The sequence below is a fragment of the Adiantum capillus-veneris genome, chromosome 19 (genome assembly GCF_014529385.1).
Source record: "Adiantum capillus-veneris isolate H3 chromosome 19, ASM1452938v2, whole genome shotgun sequence".
Lineage (NCBI taxonomy): Eukaryota > Viridiplantae > Streptophyta > Polypodiopsida > Polypodiales > Pteridaceae > Adiantum > Adiantum capillus-veneris.
The window spans coordinates 2,849,919-2,870,804 of NC_140949.1; the positions used below are offsets into that span (position 1 = coordinate 2,849,919).

Below are 20,886 nucleotides of genomic sequence, written 5' to 3' on the forward strand. Positions count from 1 at the left end.
TGACATTTTCCAAGATAATAACTATGTGTAGACATACTGAGAGAGATAACCAAATGTGAACTTGGGATTGCCCTCAACATGGGATCACATCAATGATCTCACTTGTTAAATAATCAACGGATTTCATTTACTCAAGGAACAATTGACCTAGCAAGGTCAAACTATTCGATATGCTTGTGTATCTATGGTGATGTACAACATTAATCTGGTGGTATTGTTTGGAAATGAAGTGCTCTACTATCCTCAAATTCTTAGCAATTTTTTGAAAAATGCATTCGTTAGAATAAATCCTCAATTTTGGAGGGTATTTGTTTTATGGTGTGTATAGGCACCCTGTTCCTTTAGAGTTTGTGGTTACCTTTTTAGGAGAGGAAAGAGTAATGTTCATATCCTTGCAACTATTTTTCTAGTGATTTATGGTATGAGACATTGAATTACTAGGGAATTAATTGTAAGTCTTGGTGGTATGGGACATCAAAGCTCGTATGCATGATTCAGTCTTTGCCAGCTCTCTGTCTAAGAAAAGTGAACTTTAAGATTTTATAGCCTTAACATGGGGTCTAATTCCTAACAAGAGTGAGGAGCATTCTAGAGCCTTACAATACAAAGGTGTTCAAAGTAACATAGCCATAAACTGTTGCTAACTGAATTTATCCCAAGACTACACTAGATAAATATTGTATTGGTGTTGGTTCTTGATGCATGGGGATTCTATGGATCTTGGAGAGTGTAATCTTTCCCAAATAAGTTGAGTCTTCTTGTTTACCAACATTGCTCCTCCCCTTGAACTAAAGAGGCTACAATCTTCACAGTATGTCGTCGCGTCTTGATCTTCGTCTTCTTCTTCGTCCTCCACCACATGCGTTAGTCCTCTTACAACCACATGCGTTGAACCTTTACAGGTTTCTTGCCTTTGTAATTTCTGTTGTTTTTGCTTTCACTACTTCTTTCTCCACTACTGTTGTCTCCACTTGAGTAGCATCAAGAAGAAGGATGCCCCTTCTTACCACATTTGTTTTGCAAGACTTGTTGGTGTAGCAATCCTTTGCTACATGTCCGATTCTCCCACAATCATAACACTTCTTTACACTTGATGATGATGTTGAATACCCTCCCCTTGGTGATGATACAACAAAAGCTCCTCCTAATGATGTCGATGAGCCCTCTCTTCTGCTTGAAGAGAATTGATGACGTCTTGTCATGCTGGATCTTGTTCTTTCTCTTCAAGGATAGTGACTAACTGATCATAAGAGGGTGGAAGTGCGCGACCACTTTGTCATCTTTTGGTACATCACACTTTATGTAAGTAAGTTGAGTTATAATGCTTTTAAGTCTATTCACAAGGCTAGCTATGTCCTCTTCTTTATACATTGTGGTTTTGTAAAATTGTCTTTTAAGGCTCACTTTACTCTTTTTAGCTCTAGTCACCAAAGTTTTCTTCGAAAACAACCTATGCTTTATGTGCACGTGTACATTCATCCATGAAGTGAACATAGTTATCCTGAAGTGCGATGATAATGATCCCAAGTGTTTGTTCGTCCTTTTTTAAAGCTTGTGTACTTGTGCCTGGTATGCATTCCCTCTTGTTTATCTAGTGACATTTTGACCACTCCTCATAGTGTCTTCTTCAAGTGGCCCCTAAGCTTCGTATGCCATGTGTGAACCTTTCCCCATTAAATTTTTCTATTCCCTTCTCCCCCATTGTGCTAATAGAGGGGCCTTAGCTTAAGAGACTCTGCTAGCCAGTGTCTACCTCCTTACACAAGCACAATGGTGCAATCTTTGGCTGCTTGGGAAGCCTTTGAAGTTCGATGAAGCCTTGAGGCTCGGCTTTGGACCGCCTTGGAGCCCTTTTAAAAGTGCTTGATGTAGGTCCTTTTTGATGCTTCATGAAGCTCGAGAGAGTTGAATTTAGAGGCACTTAGAGCTCTTGATAGCTTTGAATGTACCTTTAGCTGCTTGGTAGCCCACAAGAAACCCCCTGGAAGGATGAGGACCAAGGGAGCATCTTGGTGGTGCTACCCTGTGGGACGTGGGACTCTCTTAAGACGGACTTGATTGGCAGGTTTGTGGGGCACGCCCCTTGAGTAACTCAAGCTTGCAACGGCTCCTTGAAGATGTGGCAAAGTTTTACCACGCGGAAAAGGACCCATGTCTGGCGTTCGAAGCCAAAAAATGACACTGTCGGGATCTTGTATGGTGTATTGGTCGCGGGAAAGGGCTCCACTTTGTGACAGGCCCGAAATGATGCTTCGAAAACGTTTAAATGCTCCTTGTTGACATCATACGATCGCATAAGGCGAACGAGCAACACTGACCTTGGCTGACTGCGAGCAACTAGGATAGCGAAGCCACCGGACGATGAATGTACACACGGTCGGATGGACAAGGTCCAATCAGAACCAAAACATCATCAAATCCACTTCACCACCAACTTGAGTTCCACCAATGGACGACCCTTGTGTCAAGTAGGCAAGCATTTTTTTGTGAAGCTAAGCTCCTAATATTCGGGTATTTCCACCACATAGGGCTTCACAAAAAAAACAAACTTGGTGGTGTGGAAACAAAGTACTGAGCATTGAATCAAGGACACGCACAACTTTGACTTGTCCTACAGGGAGTTTCAGAGATTAAGCAACTCCAATAAGCTAAAAACAGAAGGCTTTAGATAGGCTCAATCAAGCATCAAATGGCTTCCAATTTTAATGTTAAAAGACTCTATGGAATGGCGTCAAGAAGTACTTTGCACGCACACAATCTGCAATAACCAATAGTGGCTCTAATAAGAGCGATTTATTTATGAAGTAGACTAAAAACAAGCAAAAAAATTTGAACACACACAAGATTATTAAGCACCACTAATCAAAAAACACCACAAATGAAGAAGGGTTGTGGCTCATTGGTATTGCCAAGAGCGTACCCAAACTTAGTGAGTGACAGTAAGTAATTAGGGGGAGGGATTATTAGGAAGCCGAATTGATTAGACCTAGGTACAAATCATCGGCTCTGATACCACTTGATGGAAATGGGATCATGCTAACTAGGGTGGATGGAAGACAAACATAGTGCACACAAGTTAGTGTGTGTAAGTTATATTATCACTCAAGCGAATTAGTTTCCAAGATAGATTAACTAAACACAATCTCGAGTAATTGGGTTATCAAAAGCTCACCATAAGCAAGAGACATGTAATGGAAACTTGATTGGATTTGCTTATTCATGAAAGGAGCTTTAAGCAGCTCTGCAGACTTGCACCACTACAAGTGGGATAATTCCACATTTTCTCTCATTGACTCATACTCAGTGACTCTAGGACAAAGTTCACACCTTTCATCAAGAGCATGTACTACTAGACCTTCCACATTTTAGACTCTACCAAAACATGTTCAAACATGTTGGCAAAACTTACAAGCATCAGGCAAACGCGTTTCGATATATTTAGGGTATGTCTACAAGTGAATCACACAAGGTTTTCCTCGAGAAACACAGATGAAGTGTCAAGCAAGTAAAAACATTCCGTGGTGTTGATCCCCTCACTCACATCCTCAGTATGCTCAAAGCAAAGGGTAGCTTTCATGTTACACAACTGACAAGCTCACACCCTGCTCCGCCATGCCCGTGAAAGCACCAACCATGCCCTGAATCCAGGGAAAACCCAAAGTTACCTGTCGTGGAGGGTTAAAACATACTTCAAGGTACACGTCTCTGCACAGTATGAAAAGTACAACACCTTACTGTCATATCACGCAATGTATGTAGGCCAACATGTCGAGAAGTAACGCAATGTCTCCAAACTCAGTGTCTGTGATTGTTCACCTATTATTGTTTAAGATTGAATGCAATCAGCTGATCATTCACGTTTCAAACAGCACAAACTGCCGCACGAATACATAAAGACCCTTGACCAACTCCTTGCAAACACTTTTTACACCTGGAAAGGAAAACAGAACTAAGAAATTGAACAATCACACAAGATAAAACCAATAAACAATTACTATTATACACAGGCAATCAATTTATAACTTGGGTGTGTCAGAAGCTTTCAAGGAATCGCTGGAAGGGGCCAAAGGAGCTGGCATAGCTACAAAGGTAGGCCGGTCTTCACCTGGGACAATGACACAAACTCTAGGTTCAAATACAGGCGGTGTGGATATTGACAACGAGTTTCCTGCTGCAGAGGGCAAACCTTGACCACCGAGGGGGGGAGACTCCATCGGTTGCAATAGCATTTGCCTCCTTGCTGCAATCCATAACCAAGCAAGATAGCTTGCATATAGCAGCATCCTAAGGCATACCAGGCATACCACAGTGATGAACAGAGCAAGAAAATAGTTCCTGATGGGGTATGGCTGTGCACATAGCTTGCTGTTGCTTGGACATCCTGTAGTAGACGACATACTAGCAAAGAACAATGTCTACCTCATGAAGAGAGCAAGTCATAGCTGCACTAAATGAAATTGTAGACCTCACCCAGTTCTGCGAAAAACCTCCAAGCACGCCTTCTTTCCAGAGCTACAAAGGGCATGTACATGACCATTTAACTGCGCACTGACACAACTTTCACAGAAAAGCCACACATTCAAGAACTTTGCCGCCGCCTTCTTCTGCAAGCGAATCTGAGCCACGAGCAACAACTCAACCAAAAAAAAAATTCAGCTAGCAGTCGACAACACATACTGTGATCCTTCTGACTATGTCCACAACAGGGATACCATGGGACCTTGACACTACTTCGGCGGCATTCCCTATTTTCGATAAAACGGGCACGCCTGCAACAAATAGCAGCATCAACATAGCATTTACCAGATGCCAATTTCAAATAATACAGCGTATACAGCACCACGCATATGAATCCACTCGACAAGGTAATTTACATATCACACGTGACACGAGTACTCTGCCAGGACGCTGCAACCCTTTCAGATGCAAAACTCTGATGCGCATCAATTGCGAGTTCGAACAAGATTAGGGCTTCCTCTGCTTGTGCGAGGAAGGAAGCCATGAGCATGGACTCTGACAAAATCGGCGCTCTCTCTCTGTGTGTGTGTGTGTGTGTGCGCGCGTGCGCGTGCGCGAGACTACAAGCCCGCATTGAAGGCGAGCTGCCCAAGGCGTGGCTAGGCTGGATCCTACACAAAGTGCTCTTGCCTCTTGACGCTTGCTTGCTTCTTGGTTTGAATGATTGCTCAAATTATTGTTCAAAATGACCAAGAGCTACTTCTTTGCATTACGTGTGTTATGTCTCAAAAGTGCCAGCATGCTTGTGTGAGTGCATCTAAAAAGACAGAATTCTCTATAGGAAGCTCGCTAAAGACTTGTTGTTCTCTCAAAATCACAGTGACTAATGTAGTATGTGTTCTTCTCAAGTAACCTACTACTATGATTGTCATCGTGTAATATATATATATATATATATACACACACACACACACACACACATACAGAGAGAGAGAGAATATTTCTTACCTTGGTATATCGTTTTGTACAGACCACCTCTCTTGTGATAGTAGACATCCTTAAAATTTGAGGTGCTTAGTCAAAATTCCAAAACATGGACACTGTGCTGCTCTACCCTACTTTATATATTGCATCGCTCTCAATCCCAACACATACATCAACAGAATACATTGGTGACTATTTTTGAGCATCTACTTGTTTGCAGTGATAAAATTTTGTCACATTTTTTTGCACAATCTACACTGCAAGTGTGCATGAATCAGACACACTGCACGTGAAATCGTTCGTATAGACAATTGTAGGGGGGAGGCAGCGCTATATTCTTCCTAGTTAATATAATCACAAAAAGATGCACCCTCCTTTCCATTATAGTGGGGGACTCTTAGTGTGAGGAGCCAGGTTTTGGGCTTCCAGTGTTCGAAGCGGGTTTGCATAAAGGATATTTGGGAGGATAACTTGCCAAAGATCATCGCTTTTGTAGCATTCTTGTATCCATAGGTGCAATCTCAAAATCTACAACAACAATATATCAAAAATTTAAGTTGAGTGATTGTAAAACTCACTAAAACTGAGTTACAAATCTCAAAACACAGTATTGTTGGGCAAAAGTCAACGAGCTTTAGGATAGGAAAAGCATCTGAAATCACCATTTTGAGCGCATAACGTTGACAAAGAGGGACATGTATTTCAAAAAGGATTTGCCCCAGCTTAGCCTTGAATAAAAGAGAAAAGAGAGTAAATGGTTGCAAAACGTGGTAAAATGTAAGAAAGATCAATAAAATATGCATGTAAACAGCTCAATGAAACTTCGTTAAGTTTCCAAATTTGTTAATTTAAAAACTTCTGGCATCAAAAGTTCCTCATGCCACGAGCTTGTCTTGCTAGCTCGTAAGTCTCCAGTGATCTCGACCTTGACAAGCATAGTGTTGACATCTTCAAGACTTAACTCAATAAGATGCCTCCCTTGCTGAATAAGAGAAGTGTGAAATATATCAAAAGAGCTTCCACAATGTCAATAGATTTGACATGGGAGTTTTGCCAAGAAGATGCAACACTTGGACGCTATTGTTGCTCTTGGGAACCCTACACACCAAAAGATTGCTTTTATCCTCTCAGAGCTTAGGAGGTACATTGTTAGGGAAATCTCTCGTTCAAGCTTTATTTCTATCCGTAACCTTTTCTTTGCCAGGCTAAGAGCAAAGGGATATCCCTCCCCCCTTTTGGAAGCTTGCTTTCTCTATCATGCAAGGAGGCCCCGAAGGCAGGGAAAAATTTGATAATGTCATTTCATTGTTCTTTGCGGCCCTTGTAATGCAGTTTTTAGGGTCTACTAGCAAGATTCAGGATCGCAACAGAGAAGCCTTCTTCAGAAGCAAGCTCTGTGACCTTACTCAGGTAAAGAAATATCAATAGCACATGACTCAACTCATGTATCAATTCCCTGGAGGATATTTCAAAACTGAGTACATGCAATACTATGTTAATTCTTTTCCGAAATCATTTGCAAATCTTATAAAGGAAAGAATTAAGGCTATAGGTCTGCGTTTGGATGAAAAAATCTCTATTGCCCAGAACAGCTCATTCATTAATGAGGTCACAGATCTGGAATGTGCTCGACTGCAAGTAAAAAGAGATATCAAGCAAGTAAAGGGATTCAATTCCAGGTTTTGTACCAAAGAAACCAAAGCCCAACAATTTGGATGCAAGCAGTATGAAGAGTGTCATTGCAAAGTCAAACAGCAAAGAAACAAATATGGCAAGCGTTTCAAGGTGGTGAGAAGAAAGCATAAGCTGAGCAAGGAAGAACGACAATAAGTAAAATGCTATATTTGCAACAAACCTAGTCATATTTCACCAAACTACCCTAAGAGAAAAAGGAAATTTGGCACTGCTGTTTCAATAGATAGATATGAGTATGAAGTAGTTTATTACAACGTTCTTCAGAAAAAATATTTCCCCATTCGACAGTATGCTCAGTATGATCCTAGTGATACATATACTTCTACTGAAGACTCTTCTGCAAAATCTACACTTTGAGACAAACCAATTTTTTCTAATGACAGTTCTGTAAAAATGTTCAATATGGTAAGAAAACCGTATGATTTCCCCATACAAAAGAGGTATGAATCTCCTACTGAAAATGAATCAACTACCAGTACTACTGATGAATCAAAAACATGGAAGAAAAAGTCACGACCTCTCAAAAAGAATTTATCAAGAAAAGAACATCAGAACTACCAACGATTACCTCTGTTCAAAAGTATGGTTGAACAAACCTCAGAGATTGTCAAACAACAAGAATAGCTCAAAGGCTGTGGGAGGGAAGAATAGAGGTACATATAGGGGTCACAAGCACCGAAAGAATGGATCCTTGCTAAATGATATGTCAGCTTGCCTCCCCATATTCCACCATCTCTGTCGTGTCAAAGAAGGTTGTGATGAATCAGTGGAGCTGATATGTCGCAAAGAGTGAGCCACCATTCTTATTCGTCAAGGTTGTTGGTTGACGTGCAAAGGATCTTGGCCCTTCATCAACTATCATTTTTGGAGCGAAATCAGTGTTGCAACAAACGAATTGAGGACATATCAGCAACCGTAATAATCCAACAACAGCCTCTCAATCATTGCAAATGATTGTAAGCCCCGTCAATAGTCGTAATTAATCCATCAACCTCTTTCTCCATCATTGCCAATGATTGTATGCCACATCAGTGCCCGTAATTCATCACCCTCGTAAAGCGTGTACTCTGTTGAGCTGTACCAACCTATTTCAGGTTGTACCCGACATGCATCAAAGAGAATTTGCAGGTGCAACATCATTCTGGCTAGAACGAGTGTGCAACATGCGATGAGGTTGGACCACCTCCCACCGATTCTTGAATACCCTTCTTCATTTGTGGTGTTTTTTGATTAGTGGTGCTTAATAATCTTTTGTGTGTGTTCAATTTTTTGTGCTTGTTTTCAGTCTACTTCATCAAAAAATTGCTCTTCTTAGAGCCACTATTGGCTATTGCAGTTTGTGTGCGCGCAAAGTACCATTCCATAGAGTCTTTTAACATTAAAATTGGAAGCCATTTGATGCTTGATTGAGCCTATCTAAAACCTTCTGTTGTTAGCTTATTGAAACTGCTTAATCTCTCAAAATCTCTGTAGGACAACAAGTCAAAGTTTTGTGCGTGTCCTTGATTCAATGCTCAGTATTTTGTGTTTCCACACCACCAAGTTTTTTTTTTTGTGAAGCCCCACGTGGTGGAAATACCCGAATATTAGGAGGTTAGCTCCTCAAAAGAACGCTTGCCCACTTGACACAAGGGTCGTCCATTGGTGGAACTCAAGTTGGTGGTGAAGTGGATTTGATGATGTTTTGGGTCCGATCGGACCTTGTCCATCCGACTGTGTATCCCATTGATCGTCCGGTGGCTTTGCTATCCTAGTTGCTCGCAGTCAGCCACAATCTGTGCTGCTCATTCGCCTTATGCGATCGTCTGACATCAACAAGTAGCATTTAAGTGTTTTCTAAGCATCATTTTGGGTCCGTCACAAATTGGAGCCCGTTCCCGTGACCAGTACACCATACAAGATCCCCACAATGTCATTTTTTGGCTTCGAATCCCCAGACAGGGGCCCTTTTCTGCATGGTAAAAGTCTGCCACATCTTCAAGGAGCTGTTGCAAGCTTGAGTTACTCAAGGGGCGTGCCCCACAAATGTGCCAATCAACGCCGTCTTGAGAGAGTCCCACGTCCCACAGGGTAGCACCACCAAGAGGCTCCCTTGGCCCTCATCCTTCCAAGGGGGTTCTTGCGGGCTACCAAGCAGCTAAGGGTACATTCAAAGCTATCAAGAGCTCTAAGTTCCGCTAAATTCAACTCTCTCGAGCTTCGTGAAGCATCAAAGGGGAGATACATCAAGCACTTTTAAAAGGGATCCAAGGCCGTCCAAAGCCGAGCCTCAAGGCTTCATCGAACTTCAAAGGCTTCCCAAGAAACCTAAGATTGCACCATTTGCAATGTATGTCAAAATCTATATTTATAGAGGTTATTTTCTAGTTGTCCTTGTGTAGGGAGGTAGACACTGGCTAGCAGAGTCTCCTAAGCTAAGGCCCCTCTATTAGCACAATGGGGGAGAAGGGAATAGAAAAAATTAATGGGGAAGGGTTCACACATGGCAGACGAAGCTTAGGGGCCACTTGAAGAAGACACTATGAGGAGTGGTCAAAATGTCACTAGATAAACAAGAGGGAATGCATACCAGGCACAAGTACACAAGATTTAGAAAAGGACTAACAAACACTTGGGATCATTATAATCGCACTTCAGGATAACTGTGTTCACTTCATGGATGAATGTACACGTGCACATAAAGCATGGGTTGTTTTCGAAGAAAACTTTGGTGACTAGAGCTAAAAAGAGTAAAGTGAGCCTTAAAAGACAATTTTACAAAACCACAATGTATAAAGAAGAGGACATAGCTAGCCTTGTGAATAGACTTAAAAGCATTATAACTCAACTTACTTACATAAAGTGTGATGTACCAAAAGATGACAAAGTGGTCGTGCACTTCCACCCTCTTATGATCAGTTAGTCACCATCCTTGAAGAGAAAGAACAAGATCCAGCATGACAAGACGTCATCAATTCTCTTCAAGCAGAAGAGAGGGCTCATCGACATCATTAGGAGGAGCTTTTGTTGTATCATCACCAAGGGGAGGGTATTCAACATCATCATCAAGTGTAAAGAAGTGTTATTATTGTGGGAGAATCGGACATGTAGCAAAGGATTGCTACACCAACAAGTCTTGCAAAACAAATGTGGTAAGAAGGGGCATCCTTCTTCTTGATGCTACTCAAGTGGAGACAACAGTAGTGGAGAAAGAAGTAGTGAAAGCAAAAACAACAGAAATTACAAAGGCAAGAAACCTGTAAAGGTTCAACGCATGTGGTGGAGGACGAAGAAGAAGAAAAAGATCAAGACACGACGACATACTGTGAAGATTGTAGCCTCTTTAGTTCAAGGGGAGGATTTTTTTGTCATCCTTTGTGTATCTGTCATCCTTTGTGAATATGTATTAACATCCTGTGTGGATACTGTGTCATCCTTAGTGGATAAAGAATCTTCATTGTATTGTCCTAGTCCAAACCTCAAGGGGAGGATTGTAAGGTGTGAGCTTTGTCATAGAGTCACTAGAGTATCAGTCAATGAGAGAAAAGGTGGAATTATCACACATGTAGTGGTGCAAGGCTGTAGAGCTACTTAAAGCTCCTTTCATGAATAAGCAAACCCAACCAAGTTTGCATTACATGTCTCTTGCTTATGGTAAGCTTATGATGGGTTAGGAACTACTCAAACTCGTATTTATGAGCTCAATTTAATCTATCTTGGAACCTAATTTGCTTGAGTGATAATCTAACATACACACACTCACTTTTCTGCACAATGTTTGTCTTCCATCCACCCTAGCTAGCACGATCCTATTCCCCTTACTTGGCGCCTCCCATTGTTGTTTCTTTGACCGATAGAGAAATAGATAGCACGATCCCGTTCCCATCACTTGGAGCTTCCGATTGCTGTCTCTTTAACCGATTGATCTTCTCATATAGGGGAAGGGTATGTTGAGGTATGTCTACGTGTGAGGTTCTATTCAAGTAATTGTCACGTTCTTTGTACATAATATTTCCATGCTTATGTTTGACGTTCATTGAGAAGTTTTTTGTTTTAGTATCTCTGTGAGTGGGTTGTATGCTTTGTGATCTTAATTTGCTATGGTAACATTTGTCTTATAGTAGTAACAAGTGATAGAAAGGTTGTTTGGATGAGGCATGAGTCGCTTTCCCATACTCGTGCTATTATTCTACTTATGCTTGTGCTACAAACACTTGGTCTTGTTGTGCTTACATGGACAATGTTTTTGGAAAGTAAGTTCAGAAGTTCTGATGGCCAGCAATCTTGCTATCTGTGTCGTAGGCACCCTTAAGCTCCCAAATGTCCATTCTCATCTTTTTTTATTGTAGAGATTGATATCATTGATCATGGAAGGTGGTAATTGTGTAGCTTGTTGTGTAGTCAGCATGTAGTACTACAAATTATAAAGAATGAAATTGAGCTTTAGTTGAAAATTGCATTATTACAATACTTGCTGACAAGGAAAGATCTGCATTATCTATGCTTGCAATAGTCTATAGCTATAGCAAGACACATTGTGGTTGTCTCTTGTGTGATCTTTGAAATCCACGTCCATTACTTGCACACAATTTTGTATCCTTAGTGTTGCAATGTCATGTTTTATATGAAACATGCTAGCATGGCTCAAGAGAAGCACATGATTAATGGTAAGATCAAAATACCTTTGATTACATTTGGGACTTGAAGGTTGCATGTTCTGATTCCAAGCTCTTAACATAGCATCAAAAGGCCCAAAGGCTGCGGGAGGGAAGAATAGAGGCACATATAGGGGTCACAAGCACCGGAATAATGGATCCTTGCTAAATGATATGCCAGCCCAGCTCCCCATATTCCACCGCCTCCGTCATGTCAAAGAAGGTTGTGATGAATCAGTGGAGCCGATATGTAGCAGAGAGTGAGCCACCATTCTTATTCATCAAGGTTGTTGGCTGACGGGTAGAGGATCTTGGCCCTTCATCAACTGTCATTTTTGGAGCAAAATCAGTGTTGCAACGAATGAATTGAGGACAGGTCAGCAACCGTAATAATCTAGCAACAGCCTCTCAATCATTGTGAATGATTGTAAGCCCGTCAATAGTTGTAATTAAACCATCAACGTCTTTCTCCATCATTTGCCAATGATTGTATGCCACATTAGTGCCCGTAATTCATCACCCTTGTCAAAGCGTGTACTCTATTGAGTTGTACCAACCTATTTCAGGTTGTACTTGACACGCATCAAGGAGAATTTGCAGGCGCAACATCATTATGGCCAGAACGAGTGTGCAACATGCGATGAGCTTGGCCCACCTCCCACCGATTCTTGACTATCAAGAATGGACACTTAGTGTTTCTTCCCTTAAAATACGTGCTCCCCAATGGCTCCTGGCATCTATTGATCGCCAATGGGTTGCATGTATTATGAGAATGGACACTAAGTGTCCGTTCCCTACCCCTTATAGATGAAAAGCATAACCGTATTTTCAAAAACTAGAACGTTGAATAATCGGGAACCGATGTTCAACCCAATGCATTATCTTTGAAGAAGTACCAAATCTTGAACATCTAGAAATCAAATGAGCATGATTCTATGCTTGAATATATAATGGGGAAACATTCAATTTGGATACTGGACTATCTGTGTCCGAGAGTGCATCTTGTGGGAATGTGGATGTTGCCTATGATTGTCATTATTCTTCCATAAGTATCCAATTAAGGTATATTAGTTCAAACAAGGGCATTTTATTGATATTTGGGCTAGTATTATGTAAATGAGAGTGTCATGTGTGCATACATGTAACATTCATATCTCCTCTATTCTGGATGTAACAACCTTCCTTTTCTGGCTACAATTTGAGGAAATGGGATTTATTTTCATTTGAACACTGAAATTTATTGTTTCCTTCTATCAAGCAATGAATGCTCCTTTTGGTTGCTTTTCAAATTTGACAAAAAGGAAGTGGAAAAAAATAGCATTTGGAGGCATCTTTCATTAAAACTGATTCTCTTTTCCTTTCTTTGCTCTAAACCATCTTCCAAGGTTTCCATGAAAGCTTGTCTCTTGCTCTTGAGCTTGTCCTTGGTAAACTTTTGTTATGGCTACAAATACAACATAGTGACATTAAAATAGATGATTAGAATGCTGTATGGAGGAGTGCAATTAAAAGATCTTTGATTGACTCAACAAAAAAAATCTATTCTTAGTGCTCAAGAAAAGAAGCATATTGGCCTTTGGGTTGATATCCTATTGATACATTACATGATTTGGTTTGTTTTGTTAGAGATTTTTAGGTGGTATTTGATGAAGAAAACCAATTGTTAATTGAGAGGGCACCCCTATAGAAAACATCAAGTGAAGGTAGACAAATTAGGGTTGTCAGTGCACAATTACTAACCAAAAATACACAAGCCTTAAAATTCATTATTTTAGTCTTTTGAATGAATAGATTGTTAGGTAAGGTAAAAGGGGATACAAGGCTCTTTAAGGTCTTTGGTTCAAAGGACTAAAGATAAAAAAGATCAAAATTTTGAATTTTCAAGACTTATCGTCTCAATGATCTTGCATGCAGCATCACCTTAGCTTTGAAATTTCTACACTATTTGAACCACAAGCAAATTAAAGGTAGTATGCCATTGGGAAAAAAAAGGAGGGGCACATTTGAGTATAAATCATTTAACAATAAATGGATGGACTTAAGAAGATTCAAGTAGCTATCCTAAAAATATATGTTACAACATTAAATAAATACACCAGGTTTAATTTTGTATTGAAATCTATTGAAGCTTAAACTCAAGAAATCCAAAAGATGGAGAGGGTAAGCATTTCTTTAAAAAATAGGGCATTGGCCTTTAGCAAAGGTAACATAAGCTGCCCATCTCATAATGTTCTCTATGAAATGGAACTTTGGTGGATTAAATTGGCTCAAATACCATTAGAGAACCATCAAACACTAAAATGGTTATTTTGTCAAGAAACTACATCAAGCACCATAAACTAAAATGGTTAGCATAATGGTGAGATGTTATTTGTGGCTGGTATTGGGGAATTTTTGATAACGTGGCATTTGACTGCAAACCAAAGGCTCCAAAGTGCATGTTTGATCTTAGTGTTATTGAAAACTCCAGCTAGCCTAGGTTCAGTTGAGTGGTTCCATATTAGAATAGCAACAAAATCTCCCACAAGAGATACTATAGTGTTGAAAAAAATCTAGAACCAAGGACACTTTTGATCCAACTTTTTTCACTCTTCTCATACTTGTACCTTGCATATCGAGATACATATATTAGAAAATGTGTTTAGACTCCATCTAGACTACATTTACTCTATCAAATTAATCAAGCCCACCTCCAAAAGGATGCCAACCAATTTGGTAAATCTAGGGATGTTTTAGTAGTTATGTCCATAGAAGGTGCAAAAGCAAGGAGGTTTCTTGCTAATCCTGATTGAAAGCATGTGAATGCTATGTGAAAATGTTGAAAATAAGTGTGTCAAATAACCGTGAATATGGCAAGTGAGTTCCAAGTAACAAAAAGAGAATGAAGGTCTAATTTAACTCGAAAGATTTTTAAAGGTAAAAAAGAAACAAAAGAGTACATTGACCTATGCATCACACGCATGAACCAGATCAAGTAACAACATGTGTTGTCAACACTAAGAACGTAGCAACAACCAAGTCTACTGTTAAAGAAATATCCAATTAAGAGGTCAAGAGAACCAAAGATGTAGTAGACCAAGGAGTAGATCAAGAAGCTGACCACCATAATAAAGCCGGCAACAACAAGTCAACACTACAGAATGAAACAAGGAAACAAAGCTGTAGGCTACACCATTAGGGATAATGGAGCTTCAAAAGGAAGATAAGTTCAAATTACCTTGCCTAACAATGCTCACTTTGGATGTCATATACAAAATGATGTTATATGGTACTTGACTGTTATTAGAAGAGCCTAGTCTAAAACCTGCACCTAATACAAGAAATCCCTAACTAGCCTCATGTTGTAACGATTACATGGAGAGATAAAGACATCACATTCTATCTAGTAATCTCATCTTTGTTTAAGCATTGACTAGACTAAATTTGCTGAAGGTGATTTTTTTCAACTCATACATTCAGTGAGTCAAGGAGTACGTGTTGTATGGAATCTCGGAGTGACAAAAATGCCACATTATCTAGCTTGTGCAACCTTTTAGAAGTACAAGGCATGATGGTGGACAAGCAAGAATTAATTAGTTTACTTACAGAATTCTCTAATCGGTGTTATACAAGAAAACTATAGATAATAAAAAAGTATCAAATTAAACCAATGTATTCTTGGAATTCTTAAATAACAGAACTATCAAAAATTTGTTTTATATTTTGATATTTTTACATCCACCTCATCAAGCACGTCCTCTTTGTGTTTAAAGAATTACTTTCCTTTGTAACCACCAAACTATTTAATGTTAATATATTTTGTTGCAAGTGCTATGATGCATAACACAAGAAGTAGCATGGTCTAGAAGGCCAAACCCCTAGGCCATATACAAATATCTTGATAGATGGAGCTCTCTCAATAGAATGGTTTGGTATGGTTAAAGGGTGTGAATGCATCCCCTATATACCTTTCCAAAACTCTAAGGGAAAACAAAGGAATCCCACGCTCTTCAAAGTATGCACTGTGAGTAACATGAATAACATTTGTCAAATTTCTTAAGATAGTGGCAAAGAGCAACATCAATTTTTGAATGCTTTGTAGCTATTGAACCTCAAGTCTCTACATGAAGCATCCCAATTAGGTATTTCTATCTCTACGTAAATAATAACATATGCAATTAAAATTGAAATAGAAATAGAAACATATGTGGTTAAAATTGAAAACTAATGCAACTAAAGGAGGTAAAGAAAATTAAAACATTACTCTATGATTTTCATCTTCAACAAAAATATCCTCCTTTCAGATGTCAATAGAGTAACATTTTCCTCTTTAACTAGATTATATTGATTTTCTCTTCTATAGTCAGCTATTCTAGGCACCTCTTGGTTTTTGAGAAACTCCTCATTGGAGAGAATGGGAGGCTCTTTAGGGGTTTTGTAGATGCACCTAGACAATGCTCTAGAGGCATTAAGAACTTTTAATTTTGAGGTTTTGAGGTCCCGCGAGAGAGAGAGAGAGAGAGAGAGAGAGAGAGAGAGAGAGAGAGAGAGAGAGAGAGAGAGAGCAATTTTTCATGATTCTCAATTTATCTACAAAGTTGCTTCTCCAACCTTACAAGCCTTTGAAATGATAGAAAGACAATAGTTATCCCTTAGCTTCAAGATTTTTTTTAATAAAGTTGAAATGGAATGAGCCACTTTTTTGCAATTTTGAAAAGGGGATAGAAGGCAGTACAAAATGTTAGTCGAAGGTGGGAAGAGTATTCATACTTAAGAGTACACCATGAAACCAAATAATGTAGATTGCATTAACTTGAAATCTTCTTGAAATTGTGTACATCATGTGCTCCTTATATAGCGATAGAAAGCATGCCACGACTAACATAGCTCTAGTAAGGCCTCCCCTACAAAGAGGATTAACTCTCATGAAGGGGGATGATAATTTGGCTTTTTACACACCTTGTAAGTCATATGGGATAACATGGTATCTTCTCGTCACATGGCAACAAGTGAAATTAATTAAGTTCTTAGAATTATTTAGTCAAAGGCTTGGGACCATAGAAAGAAAAATTATATTAGGGATTGGGACACAGAGGGTGGTTACACCATGTGCTAACTAAGTAATTGATTAAATAATGAAGCTTTTCATCTTTATTGATTCAAAGAAAGCTCTGCAAGAGCACAAGTACATATTGTAATCAAATCTCTCTTTGAAAGAATTATATCACAAAAGACCTTTTGGAGGGGGACAAGCTCCAACAAAATCTAGTCCTCTATAAGTTGTCAATCTCAATTGTATCTTCCTCTTCAAGTTATATTGCATGATTTGATTGTTTAATGTGTAAATGATGCTATGAACTAGCCTTGCACTACCTATCAATCTCCTCTAAAGAATACTCTTAAGGGAAACACTCTCTTTCACCCATTAATTCCGTTTTGGTTGCATGAAGTATTAGATTCTTTGACACAAGTTAAGGTTTTCACATGGATGTTGGTGTTAGAAAAGAAAACGCACACCTCCAACAACCCTCCCCTTGGGGTTTGGACGACGAATAATTACAGATGGTAAACAATCGATGCCACAAAGAGTGCTCATTTTAAAATGACTGAGTCATGTAGACCAAAATTCTTCCCATGTCCTCTACAAAGGGTCACTTATTGTCGAGATCACTTTCATTGGGATAATAAAATAAGTATCCAAGATTATTACTCCCTTCTCCTCCTCAATCTTCTCTCCTTCTTGTGCTCCTACCGTGCTCTTTTATTATTGGTTTGCTCCTCCCTCCATTCTTTGAGTATCATTTAGAGAAGGATGCCCCTTTTCCCCAAAATGGATATAAAGCTTGATGCTATAGCAATACCTAGCTATTTTCCATGTTCTCCTACACTCATAGCACTTCCTTATCCCTTGATTATATGCACATGCATGACTAGATGGAATTCTTTTTTTTTCCTCCCCTTAATGATATGCGACTTTTAGTTTCTCCCTTCCATTAGAGTGGTCTTAGTCTTTTTGGAGACTCTTACAAAAAATGACAGTGTCTAATTCTTGAAAATTGCACAATAATTATGTCATTGCATACACTAATGTTCCATACATATGCATCTCAATGATGTGCTTCGATGCAATAGTTTAAATAAACGAGAGAGAAAGATATAGATTTCTCCTATTTATAGAGGACTTAAGGATTTTTTTCTTTTATGCTATGGACAAAGCCCTTAAACAAATTTGGCACTATGGCTATTTATGAGAAGGGTCTCTTGTACGGTGATCCAAAAAAAGAGCACTAGCCTTTTGGTGGAAAAGTACTCCAAGGAGGGTTGTATCTCCAAAGAGACAATTCTTTTGTGGGAGCCTAGTCAATCAGACCTAATAGGAATTATGGGCGGGGCTAGTGTTTATAGATTTTGTATCCAAGAAATTGGGATCTCTTTCAAAGTAAGTGGTTGTTCTAAAGGCACCCCAATGGACCCAAAATGCGTGTGAATTATAATTGAGCACCTTGTTTAGGTCCAACGGTTCACAAGCTCACTACACACCACTAGCCAAGGTCAAAGGTCACTTTCACTCACTTAAAATAGTGAGTGGGAGGATTAATCTTCCCCCTTACACACCCAAATGTAGGGTGTTCCTTCTAACCACATGTATCAACTTGCTTGCTTGTTTTAGTGGGCCAAAATAGAGAGATTTAAGCCTTATTTTGAAAAATTAACCTTTCTCAATTGGGTAAGCTGATGAAGTTAAATGGAGCGATATTGAATTTATCTTGAAGCTCTTAAGAATCAATTTTTACACACACTACTAGTGGATGCTAATGAACATTGGAAAATTTTTATTGGTTGTGCAAAAGGAGAGAATATTGGCAAGATGCCACACAAAATGTAAAATTGGCTTAGTTGGACACTCAATTGGTTTATCCAACTATGTGTCCATCAAACTATAAGCTAATGGCTGCTAAATGCAAGCCTAATCTCCACTAATCATAAGCTTAACTAATCAAGGAGGAAATTCGCTCATCGATATTCCAAGAGCAAGCCCATACTTGACTAGATTCACTAGTGACTTGGGAGAATATGGAAACTAGATTGGATCTATCATAATAACTAAAAAACCGTTACCTCTTAAGATTTGATACCATTGGTCAGTCAAGGTGGAAAGAGCAAAGAGGCATTCATACTTAAGATTATACATGAAACCAAAATATTATAGGTTGCACTAACTTGATCATTTAGGGATGAAATGTGTTTTTTATATAGGGCTAGAGAGAATGCTAGGGCTAACACAACTGGGGTAAGGCATCCCCTACGAAGAGAGGTCAACCCTAGGGGAGTCACTAAGGGATATGGTATGGTACCATGTGAGTGTGCAGTAAAGGCATGCAAGGTGAATTTTATAAAGTAAAGTCTCATATATTTGGGTAAATAAGGGGTTTTTAATGCATGTAGGTGACGTCTCCCTAGGAACACAAGTGAATCCCCCAATTGGTTGATGATATAAAATGGATACTTTTTTTTTGGATTTTGCACAATGTAGATGGAATATGTGATACACATTGGATGTACATGGTTCATCACATGGCACACAACCACATAGAATATGATTGGACAAGAGTTGCTACACGTGAAGACTCTCACAAGATACACAAGGTAGGGCTCTCACAAAGATGTTGGTGTCATAGGAAAAATCATACATTCCTAACACAGATGTCATAATAATCAATATCTAATTCTCCTAAATGATTTTCTCATATTAAACTGATCATTTAATGTGGGGAAGTGCCAGGGGAGAAAAATCTAGAATATTGGTTAAGCTAGCAGACCGGCCACTGTAGGGGTCCAAAGGAGGGAAAATAGGGATCCAAAAGGGGGGCCATCTACAAAAGAGCCATGTGCAACAATGGGCTGAAAAGACCCTAAGGTTCAGCCCATTAATACTTCCAAAATGCTAAGGTTCCAAAATTCAAAGGTTGTGTCCAAAGGTCAACCCTAGGGGAAATTGGATGCTTTGTGTGTGACCAAAAAGTCTTTTCAAATCCCTACATAGGAGGGGGCGAGCCTTGGGAGTAGGGGATGAGAGAGAAAGTCACACACACACACACACACACACACACAGGCTCCCTTTACACAAAGAGAATTAGGGACACATGTCAGCTTCCTAGCCCAGATGCCCACAAGGTGTGCCCAATTCCTATTGGATGGCCTTGGAGGTGGACCAATGAGAATTAGGCTAGAGTAAATCTAGTTGAATTAATTTAAAAACACTTAATAAAAGAACCAATGAGAATTAAGTCTCCTAGAAGACTATTGGGCAGTCTCCCAAGGGGTCCAATGAGCATTCAGGAGCCCAATGGCTTGCCTGATTCCTATTGGCCAGGAGGCAAAGGGGTCCAATGAGAGTTTAGTTTAATTATTAAATTACCTAAAGCTCTCACAAAAGGGGAAAGGGGGACACATGTCAAAAGGCTATCACTTATGCTGCTTAATGGTCATTGGCTTGACTTGGGGAGGGCCAATGAGGCTGGAGCAAGAGCAAATAGCAAGAGGGCTCGCCCAAGAGAGAGAGGGGGCTGATTTTTGCAAAGAATTATCACACACACACTCACACAATCTCATGTGTGAAGAAAGAGAAGACTATCTCTTCCCAAGCTTTAATGGAGAGCTCATCACCTACTCCAAGCTTGTGAGATAGAAGCCTACATCGACACACTCTTGGCTTGTGGATGCAAATCCAAACAAGAGCCAAGCTTCAATGCATGCTCATCTCCTCTACCAAGCTAATTACTAAGCTAAATCTATGCTAATATGAGTGATTATGTGAGGAGATGTACATCTTTCTCGTAAGATACTCCTTCTTCCTCTCAATCGACTCTCATACCCTGCTAGCTCTCACCATCTTCGAAGGTGTGTGAGGTCTTGGGTCTGAGAACGGGGATAATTAAAGTTTTTTTTGCTAAGTTTTTTGCTTAGTGCATGAAGCTTTCATCTTCATTGCACTAGCTAGTCTTGAAGGAACACAAAGAATTGTATTGTACAATGTATCTCTTGATGGGAGAAACCATAATACAAAGCCTTTTGGAGGGGGGACCGGCTCCATGAAAATCCAGTCCTCAACTGTTGTCAATAGCTTAATCTCTCT

General features: G+C 39.6%; 1 protein-coding gene across 1 annotated transcript; it reads right to left on the reverse strand.

The window, feature by feature from the left end:
* Positions 1 to 3,189: 3,189 nt before the first annotated feature.
* LOC147433470 (uncharacterized) lies at positions 3,190 to 5,215 on the reverse strand. Its single transcript, XM_086490147.1, has 4 exons — positions 4,875 to 5,215; positions 4,678 to 4,769; positions 4,471 to 4,604; positions 3,190 to 3,931 (listed from the first exon to the last, which is right to left on the reverse strand). Exons 1-4 carry the CDS (start codon positions 4,942 to 4,944, stop codon positions 3,862 to 3,864), a joined length of 366 nt encoding a protein of 121 aa, XP_086346273.1. The 5' UTR covers positions 4,945 to 5,215; the 3' UTR covers positions 3,190 to 3,861.
* Positions 5,216 to 20,886: the final 15,671 nt, after the last annotated feature.

Coding starts and splice junctions, on each gene's coding strand:
- LOC147433470 (XM_086490147.1), bottom strand. CDS start 4,944: ATGCGCATCAGAGTTTTGCATCTGAAAGGGTTGCAGCGTCCTGGCAGA. Junction 4,770..4,874: donor ACTCGTGTCACGTGTGATAT/GTAAATTACCTT, acceptor TATTTGTTGCAG/GCGTGCCCGTTTTATCGAAA. Junction 3,932..4,470: donor GAGGTTTTTCGCAGAACTGG/GTGAGGTCTACA, acceptor TTTCCTTTCCAG/GTGTAAAAAGTGTTTGCAAG.